Source organism: Bombina bombina, chromosome 4 (genome assembly GCF_027579735.1).
Source record: "Bombina bombina isolate aBomBom1 chromosome 4, aBomBom1.pri, whole genome shotgun sequence".
NCBI classification, from domain to species: Eukaryota; Metazoa; Chordata; class Amphibia; order Anura; family Bombinatoridae; genus Bombina; species Bombina bombina.
Genome location: NC_069502.1, coordinates 625236693 through 625247997, shown reverse-complemented (window position 1 = coordinate 625247997; position 11305 = coordinate 625236693). Strand labels below are relative to the sequence as shown.

The 11305-nt window shown below is 35.8% G+C and overlaps 1 protein-coding gene across 1 annotated transcript in view; it reads right to left on the bottom strand.

The window, feature by feature from the left end:
* TAGAP (T cell activation RhoGTPase activating protein) overlaps positions 1-11305 on the bottom strand; it is a 337479-nt gene that overhangs the window by 233076 nt on the left and 93098 nt on the right. Inside the window, exon 2 of the mRNA XM_053710651.1 lies at positions 6523-6608. Within this exon, the coding sequence (XP_053566626.1) occupies positions 6523-6608 (86 nt within the window). The remainder of the gene's footprint in view (positions 1-6522; positions 6609-11305) is intronic.

The following is an 11305-nucleotide window of genomic DNA, read 5'->3' as shown; positions in this document are numbered from 1 at the left end:
TAGCACTCCACTTGTAATATGGATTTGAGTGTAAAGAATACCACAACCTCACGATCACGTTTACGCTCCTAGCGCTAACGATAGCGCTCCACTCGTAATCTAGCTCTTTATGTATTAATTTTATTATTAATTGATGCCTAAATGTCTAGTGAGAAAGAATGATCCTTCCATGTGTCCCTGGCCTCCTGTTGTGAGAACTATGTGCTTAACGTTTTGTAAGTGGAAAGTTTGGGGGGCAGGTTTTATAGTGCCTAGGGCAGCACAATTACTAAATAAACCACTGATGCTTTCCTCAAAATGTTTTAACCCGAAGTCTAATTTTCATTGATTACACACATCACTGATTCTTAAGACAATACTTAGTGCTGCTAGTCATTAATTATTACAATATAATTATTATGAATCAGATTTGTAAAACATACAGCTGCAAATTGTTTTGCACTAATTCTAACTTACATGAATACTCAAACAACAAATATTTTGCACTTCTAAATATAAATTACTACATTTTCCTGAATGCTCACAAAACCATCTTATTTATTTATAAAATAATGTTAACTTGGGGATAGAGGATTGATTTGCTCCCATAGTATTAACAGAATGTCCTGAAATATCAGTATGAAATGCTTTGTTAAATATACATAGGAACTAAGTACAAGGGGAAGTGGTATTCTATTGTTTCATTGTTGTCCTGACAATATTTCAGGTGGCTCTCTTGAAATGTTGTACTCTGTCACCAGTAACATATAATAAAAATGGCTTACACTTTTCATTGCAGTGGACCTAATGTAATATTGGGATAATTTCCTCTGTAGAATTTGGGATATTTTACCAGGTTCATATGGCACAAAATGCAGCTCTTTTGCCTTTGTTGCTGAGGAAGAAGTTTCTGCACTTATATTATCCTTTCACCTCATTACCTGTCCCCTCGATTTCCTCCCCTCGCAACTACCGACCTCCCTCTCTTCTACTTTTAATTCAATCCTCATATTTGCAATGTCTCCCTCAGCACTGGTAAATACCGGGAGTGCAGAATTATTAGGCAAATGAGTATTTTGACCACATCATCCTCTTTATGCATGTTGTCTTACTCCAAGCTGTATAGGCTCGAAAGCCTACTACCAATTAAGCATATTAGGTGATGTGCATCTCTGTAATGAGAAGGGGTGTGGTCTAATGACATCAACACCCTATATCAGGTGTGCATAATTATTAGGCAACTTCCTTTCCTTTGGCAAAATGGGTCAAAAGAAGGACTTGACAGGCTCAGAAAAGTCAAAAATAGTGAGATATCTTGCAGAGGGATGCAGCACTCTTAAAATTGCAAAGCTTCTGAAGCGTGATCATCGAACAATCAAGCGTTTCATTCAAAATAGTCAACAGGGTCGCAAGAAGCGTGTGGAAAAACCAAGGCGCAAAATAACTGCCCATGAACTGAGAAAAGTCAAGCGTGCAGCTGCCAAGATGCCACTTGCCACCAGTTTGGCCATATTTCAGAGCTGCAACATCACTGGAGTGCCCAAAAGCACAAGGTGTGCAATACTCAGAGACATGGCCAAGGTAAGAAAGGCTGAAAGACGACCACCACTGAACAAGACACACAAGCTGAAACGTCAAGACTGGGCCAAGAAATATCTCAAGACTGATTTTTCTAAGGTTTTATGGACTGATGAAATGAGAGTGAGTCTTGATGGGCCAGATGGATGGGCCCGTGGCTGGATTGGTAAAGGGCAGAGAGCTCCAGTCCGACTCAGACGCCAGCAAGGTGGAGGTGGAGTACTGGTTTGGGCTGGTATCATCAAAGATGAGCTTGTGGGGCCTTTTCGGGTTGAGGATGGAGTCAAGCTCAACTCCCAGTCCTACTGCCAGTTTCTGGAAGACACCTTCTTCAAGCAGTGGTACAGGAAGAAGTCTGCATCCTTCAAGAAAAACATGATTTTCATGCAGGACAATGCTCCATCACACGCGTCCAAGTACTCCACAGCGTGGCTGGCAAGAAAGGGTATAAAAGAAGAAAATCTAATGACATGGCCTCCTTGTTCACCTGATCTGAACCCCATTGAGAACCTGTGGTCCATCATCAAATGTGAGATTTACAAGGAGGGAAAACAGTACACCTCTCTGAACAGTGTCTGGGAGGCTGTGGTTGCTGCTGCACGCAATGTTGATGGTGAACAGATCAAAACACTGACAGAATCCATGGATGGCAGGCTTTTGAGTGTCCTTGCAAAGAAAGGTGGCTATATTGGTCACTGATTTGTTTTCGTTTTGTTTTTGAATGTCAGAAATGTATATTTGGGAATGTTGAGATGTTACATTGGTTTCACTGGTAAAAATAAATAATTGAAATGGGTATATATTTGTTTTTTGTTAAGTTGCCTAATAATTATGCACAGTAATAGTCACCTGCACACACAGATATCCCCTAAAATAGCTATAACTAAAAACAAACTAAAAACTACTTCTAAAACTATTCAGCTTTGATATTAATTAGTTTTTTGGGTTCATTGAGAACATGGTTGTTGTTCAATAATAAAATTAATCCTCAAAAATACAACTTGCCTAATAATTCTGCACTCCCTGTATGTTTATCACATTTTGTAACATTAAATTCTCTCCTTGATCCACTGCAATCTCGATTTTGTTCCCAAAACTCCACATAGACTGCAATGATTACTAATGACCTACTTACAGCAAAATCTATTCCACTTCTCTCTGTCTATCCTTCAGCATTTCCGACACATCACTTTCATGGATCTCCTCCTACCTGTCTAACTGTACCTTTTAGTGTAACCTTTTCTGCCCATTAACCACTTTCTGTTGGGGTACCACAAGGCTCTGTCCTTGGTCCCCTTCTTTTATCAATCTATACTTCATCTTTAGGTTCCTTAACAAATTCCCATGGGTTTAAGTATCCTATGTATACTGATGACACCCAGATCTACTTTACTGCACCAGAACTATCCCCTTTATTGCTAACTTGTTTCACTAACTGTGTTTTGAATATTTCATCCTGGATGTCCTCTCACTACCTTAAGTTACATCTCTCCAAAACTGAGCTCCTATTATTCAAACCCTTCTTCCAAAATCTCTACCCCTCAACTTTTATGAATTTCAATAAAAACATAATTTACTCCAACCCCGCATACCAAATGTCTTGGGGTCACTCTTAAAGGAAGATAATACTCATATGCTATATCACTTGAAAGTGATGCAGCATAACTCTATAAAGCCGAACATCTCTGTGTAAAAAGGGAAGATATTTAACCTCCAAATTTCTTCAGCTAACCAGAGTAAGTGCTCAGTGAACAGTTATACTTCCTCTGTTGTCCAGCTGCAAATTGAAAAGATAAATAAAAAAAAATAGCCAATCAGCATCAGCAGTGCTGAGGTCATGCATTGCTTTGCTGTTATCTCATGAGATTTCACTGAAATCTTGTGATATTTCATAGTAAACTTCCTAGAAACTGAGTAGGAAAAACATGACTGTCCTTGCACATGCCAGATGCACACTTCCTTGCAAGTCCTGGGACTAACATTCTGACTGGCTGACTAAAGTATTTTTACAGTGTGGTGTGAATACTTAGGAAATTTTGAGGTAAATATCTTCCTTTTTTACATAGAGATATTTAGGGAATATTTTTTTTTAGTCAGCTTTGTGCAACTATCCTACATCACGTTAAATGCTTCAACATTTGGGTATCATGTCCCTTTAACTTAGATCTTTCATTCACTACTCACATCCAGTCTTTGTCTAATTCCTGTAATTTTCCACCTTAAAAAGTCACCAAAATGTGCCACTTCCTTAAACATGACACAGTTAAGATCTTAATCCACTCTCTTATGAATTCCCACCTTGACTATTGCAACTCCATCCTCTCTGGTCTTCTAACTGCCATCTATTTCCTTTACAATCCATAATGAATGTCTCTGCTAGGCTGATCTTCCTTACATATCTCTCATCTGCTGCACCTCTCTACATATCCCTACACTGGCTTCCTATAGTCACAAAATCCTGACCCTAACATTCAAGGTCCTCAATAAAACCACTCTCCCCTATATGTTAGACCTCATCTCCAAATACTCTCCCTCCTACCTACTTCACTCTGATCATGACCATCTTCTCTCCTCTCATGTTACCTCCTCACATTCCTGTCTACAGGACTTCTCCAGAATGGCTCATAATAACTTACTTAATAACAATACCTAGATAAATAGTAATGTTTTCCAACAGATTTATCACAAAAACACTATCAACATTCAATTTTATCTCTTTCACACACAGGCCCTAATATTTAAAATCTCTCCGCTCAGATGAGATCATCTGAAATGATGCAAGTGCAATAAAGCATTGCATGACATGGCTTTTCTGCTGCATTTACACTTTCTATTTTATATAAATTTACACTTCAGATTAAATTTTATTACATTTAAACTTTGCACTTTCTATTTTGTATTTTATTTTGTATACAGCAGTTTATATAAGATTATTGTGATTTTTCAAATTCTGATTATTAGTGCTGCAGAATCTGTTGGCGCTCTACAAATAACTAATAATAATAATATGCCTTCATAGTTTGTGTAACTTTAACAAATTAGGCTCATGTATATATGGGTATCTTTTATAAATTAGATTGCACTTTGCGTGTCTTTTATTTAAATTCAAACTTAAAAACAGTCAGCTTCAGTTTCCCAGGGAGCATCATTATTTTCTCTGGGCCAGATAATCAAACATTCTGTAGTTTGGAGGGAAAATATAGTGCTGACTTCAGAACCCACTACATTTTCTAAGAAAAGCGCAGGAACCTGGAAATCCCAGATACATGAGAGATGCCTTCCATAGAAAGTAATGAAGCTCTCTGGCATACAAAATTTTACATGGGGGAGAGAAGGTAACTGGAGAACCCCTGGGGCTGATATAAAGGCTCGGTTTGCATCAATTCCAAATTAAACTGAAATGTTTTCACTACAATTTCAATTGCTATTGTCTATATTTTAGTATATATTATTTTTCTGTTAGTTAAAATAAGTGAATTGTGATTTTTGAGCAAACTTCCCCTGCATGCAGCTAGCAAGACAAATCAGTAAAACCAGTTTGTTTAAAATGCTTAGAAAATTTCACAAGACTTGTGAGAGAGTTTCAGACATACACTGGGAAAATGCTTTGTCCCTCCCAGTTTCTGAAACTGTCAGTTTACAATGGAAAAAATGCAAAGTGCATTGCATTTTTATACAAAGTATGATCCTAAATTATTAAAGTAACACAGACACTTTCAAAGCATAATCAGAATTTGTAAAAACAGTGCTAGATCAAAATTGAAATGTATTAAATTACAAATGAGAAAGTGCAAAGCTTAAATGCAGTAATACTGAAAGGATCCAATCTGAAATGTATAGTATTATAAAATGCACAAAGTGTAAGTCTAACAAAACTCTCATATCATGCAGGGCTTTTCTCTCCTTCACATACATAAATGAGAGAGATCTCACCGTGCTGGAGAGTTCTGCCCTTTTTCTTTTGAAAATTCAGTGATTTCAGCCTTTGTGAAGTCTGAACTGCAATTGCTCTCCAAGCTAGATAATCTTTGAATATCAGGGCCACAGTTACCTGCTACATTGTAATCTCTAATGAGGACACATCCTACCTCAAGAGTATATTTAGATGTCAGTATTTGCTATTCAAAATCATATTTTTCAACTTGCCTTAGTGTTGGCATAATAACCAACTGTATACTAATCACATCTCATAAATGAAGGCTTGTGTGTTTGCTTGCAAATTGTTATAATCTTGACGTATGAAATTAAACTTTTCCTTATTATTTTGTGTCAATATATGCTTAATTTTTATATAATATCCCAACAGTTCATTGAAACCAAAAATAAAGATTCTAATGTTAAGATTTCCTATTATGAGATATATTCACAGATAAACATTCAATTCAATATTTTAATATTTCAATGTCTTTGTTAAAAGGTGGAGCATGCACAAAACTGCCCTCGCCTCCAAAGCCAAATAATCTAGATTCACCAAGCAAAAATGGTCTTAATAGATTTTCAACACCACATTTTTTCTAGAAAGTTAAGTTACATGAAATGCTCCCCAATATATTTTTACTTTTACATATCAGGCATGTACTGCATAGTATAACTCCATGGAATATGCTGACATTCTGCAAATTAAGCACCATATCATTTATTATATATACTTGAAATTTTGCTAACCAAAATTTTCTTCCCCCTTAGTTGTATTTATTTCAGATACCTGATAACTAGGAAAATCCTTTCTAAAATGTGCATTACATTCCATCAAGAGCCTGTATGATAATAATGCTCAGAAGTTCTTATTTGGAAGATGGAGAAAAGCACTTCAGTGATTTCTCCCACATCAGTTTTATTAAAGCGTTTCCCTTGTGTTTCTTGAGCAGACTGTGCATTATGTTTCATGCCCTGTACATTCATATAAAGCTCTCAAAGAAATCATTCAGTAAATATGGTGAATAGTGACATGTATGTTTGACATACCTGCCTGTGGACCATGGTTTGCTTAGTGCTTTGGGGAATACAATAGAAGGTGCTGAGCATCTCCGATGAGCCAGATTCTTGTGGAGCTGAAATCATAGAAATATAAGGACTTAAATAATTAAACAGTGCTATATTTCTACACACTACCTGTAGCCATGCAAAGATATGATTAAGCTGCTTTACCAGGGTTAAATATTATATGACTGCTGCTTTACTAATGTGTAGCGGAGAATCTAAGTATAGTATTCATATAATTACTAATATTTAATGGATCAAGGTTTGATTTCCAAATAAGCAAATTAGGCAACTGCATGTAGCCATCTTCTCTCACTTTGGCTGGCTGGCTGGCCAAATGATAATCATTTGATAAACACATATTGCAGCCAATCACAGTATATATTGTGGTATGTATACAGCATTTTTAAGCAAATATATGTTAAGTTTTTCAGTAGTGAAAAGAGCAGAACATCATCAGCCACTTATGAGTAAAAAAATCACTTCTAATTAATTTGTGTCTATGGGCCTGTAGTCCCAGCACAGTCCATTATCATTGAAGTATGAAATTGCAATGACATAAATCATTAATACTCTTGCATTAATCCCCTTATTTTGTTATGTGAAATAAATTAGTGGGCTATGTTTACTAAGATGAATGTCTCTCTAGGAAAAAATACATTAAAAAGCAAATAAGGGCTAGATTACAAGAGGTGCACTAACTGTTGCGCGTAAACGATATCTAGTTTTTGCGTGTTCAAAGTAAACGCAATCGGACTTTACACTCGTTGGGTTAGCGTATAAAGAGTAGTGCATTAAAAAAATTGTACTAAACACAACATAAATACATTGAAAAACTCATATAAACACTATCTGATAAAAAAATATATTCATATAAAACAGTTATAAGGGTGAAAAGATATATGGTATATGACAAGGTGCTTGACTGCAAAATAATATATTGTATATACATATACATGTCTAAATATGTGCATGCATGTATATATATATATATATATATATATATATATATATATATATATATATATATATATATATATATATATATATATGGAAAACAGGAAACAGCACTCACTGGTCTGATGAAGGGGTGTATTCCCCGAAACGTCACTGAATAAATCCAGTATTTGTCAAGACCAGTGAGTGCTGTTTCCTGTTTTCCATAGATTGAACCCTACTCTAGCACCCTGGCATTGGAATTGAACTGTTTGTGAGAGTGCACCTGCCACAATTTGCTGTGTATATATATATATATATATATATATATATATATATATATATATATATATATATATATATATATATATATGCAACACACAGAGAAAGTCCAGCACTCACAAGCTCTCAGCTAAGATTTAAAAGCAAAAATGGAAAGGTTAGTTACCGCATTTGGCCAAATGGGACAAGCCCAGGTACCACATCAAGGTCCTTTCCAATACCTGAGACCCTAAAACAGCCACACAATGCAAGCTCTCAAATCCAAACAAACTGGGAACAAGGGAAGGGTGCACAGGCTTATGTAATCACCCTAGACATATACAAAACACGGAAGAGGACTGCACTCTCATACTGGACCGGGTACACATCCCATGACCCTGTAACATGCTCAGCCCTGGGTGCTCACGGGCACTCAGAGGAAGCTGTGCTGTCCCCAGAGTCACAGGCAGTTAACCCCAGACAGGTCTGGGTGCAAGAACCATAGGGAAATTACAAAACAAATTAATACAACACAAATAGAAAGTCCATCACTCACAAGCTTTCAGCTAAGATTTAAAAGCAAAAATGGAAAGGTTAATTACCGCATTTGGCCAAATGGGACAAGCCCAGGTACCACATCAAGGTCCTTTCCAATACCTGGGACCCTAAAACAGCCACACAATGCAAGCTCTCAAATCCAAACAAACTGGGAACAAGGGAAGGGTGCACAGCCTTATGTAATCACCCTAGACATATACAAAACACGGAAGAGGACTCGACTCTCATACCGGACTGGGTACACAGCTGAGAGCTTGTAAGTGATTGCTGGACTTTCTCTATGTGTTGTTACAGTGTCATGGGATGTGTACCCGGTCCGGTGGCTGTTTTAGGGTCCCAGGTATTGGAAAGGACCTTGATGTGGTACCTGGGCTTCTCCCATTTGGCCAAATGCGGTAACTAACCTTTCCATTTTTGCTTTTAAATCTTAGCTGAGAGCTTGTAAGTGAGTGCTGGACTTTCTCTGTGTGTAAGTTCCCTATGGTTCTTGCACCCAGTCCCAGACCTGTCTGGGGTTAACTGCCTGTGACCCCAGGAACAGCACAACTTCCTGTGAGTGCCCGCGAGCACCCAGGGCTGAGCATGTTATAGGGTCATAGGATGTGTACCCGGTCCGGTATGAGAGTGCAGTCCTCTTCCGTGTTTTGTATATATATATATATATATATATATATATATATATATATATATGTGTGTGTGTGTACAGATGTAAGTATGTGTTTTACTGTATATTTATTGTACATATTTAACATTCCAATGTTCTTCACTTGCAGGATAATGTAATTTTATTGTAAATACATATTTCTATATATATATCTATATATACAGTACCTATACCTGTATTTCTATTCATATAGATAAATAAGGATAACCGATAATAATAATAATAATAATAATAATAATAATAATAATAATAATAATAATAATAATAATATCTATTTTACATTAAGAATATCATAGGGTTAGCAAACATGAATAATTACTAATCTTAATTTAATTTTCTTATAGCTAGTGAAATAATAAATATAAAATATAAAAAGATGAATAATATTTATTAAAAATTATATATATTTAAAAAATACTAAATAATCCCCAGAATATATAATATAATATAATATATATATATATATATATATATATATATACACACACACACACACACAGTATACAACAGAAGTGAGTACATCCCAGTGCAATATCACTTAAATGTCAAATGATTCAAAATTGTTTAACTTAACAATAACTGCATTATGTCTAAGTTTTACAGTAGGGTTTTTGCTCTTTTGTAAAATTAAAAACTAACAGTTTAGATTTACTATACAGTATTAAAAATACCGGCCCCAAAGCAGGAAATCAATGCAACAAAAGTCAGTGCACCTTTCATTACTGAGATTCAAATCTTTTATTTTTTTAAAAACTTTGCATGTCCACTTTTATTTTTGATGACAGACTCAATCCTCCTTGGCATGGAGGAAACCAGTGTCGTACAAATTTCTGGAGAGATGTTTTTTTTCAGCTGCTCTTTGCTGAATGGGTTTTGTTGCTCTATCATTATCTTTAAATTACCCCAACGGTGCGCTACTGGATTTAAGTCAGGTGACATACTTGGCCACGTCATAGTTTTCACTTGTTTCTCCTTTAGAAACTCCTTTGTGATTTTGGCAGTGTGCTTTGGATCGTTATCATGCTGGAATATTCGTCCTCTGCCAAACTTCTAGAGACTGGGAGTCATCTTGTCAGCCAGTATTTTGGTATATTGCAGACATTCATGGTGCCATCTATAAACATCATCTCCCCAACACCTTTTGCATTCATGCAGCCCCATATCGTCACACTCCCACCTCCATGATTCACTGTTGGGACTATGCATTCACTGTAATCCTGATCAGGTTCACACCAAACATGCTGCACCCCATCTGAGCCGAAAAATTGTATATTAGTCTTGGCCATCTTACCAAGTAATGTGCTCCCAGTATTCATCAGGCTTTTCATGTTGTTTAGCAAAGTTTAATCTTTCAGTTTTGTGCCGAAGAGCAAGCAAGGGTTTTTTCCTTGGATGCTGTCCATAGAAGTAGACATTATGCAATGTCCTTAGCACTGTCTGAGCTTTCACAGAAACTCCATTTTCTATCAATAATCCCTGAGCCAAATCTGAAGCACTTGCCCTGATGCAAATCTGAAGCACTTGCCTGCTTTTCAGAGCTAGATTGTGCAAGTAGCGCACTGTCCGTGGAGGACAGCCACTACGGCTCTGATTTTTGGCACCGTGTATCGATCTATACCTCCTGATTACTGCTGCAACTGTGTTTTCACTGATTTTTAGTTGGTCACCAATCTTCCTGTATCCTTTTCCATCTTTTTGAAGTCTAACAATCAGATTTTTAAATTCCTCTGACAATTCTTTTCCATTTAGAGCATGATGCAGACTTACAGATAGACACAGCCCATTGGTCAAAAAAATGGACTGTTCTGGTAACTATGCTCATGCAATTAGGCTAATTGGAAATCATAGGTGTACTCAATTTTTTGTTTCAGTGATCTAATTGTGTGTCAGTGGCCACAGGTGTATTCACTTTTGTTGCATTAAGTTTCTACTTTGGGGCCTGTATTTTCAATATAATCTTTTTTAAGAATTTTTTTTTATTGTTTATAATAGGAAATACTCTACTTGTCAACTTAGAAATAAAACAATTATTGAGAGGTGATACAATTTTGAATAATTTGATATTTAAGTGATATTGACCAGTGTACTCACTTCTGTTGTATACTGTGTATATATGTGTGTGTATATATATATATATATATATATATATATATATATATATATATATATATATATATATGTGTGTGTGTGTGTGTGTGTGTGTGTTTGTGTGTATATATATATGTGTATATATATATATATATATATATATATATATATATATATATATATATATGCACACATACATACAGTATCTATAATATTTTGTAATCATTATTATTATTAAAAAAACATTTTAAATATTTTATA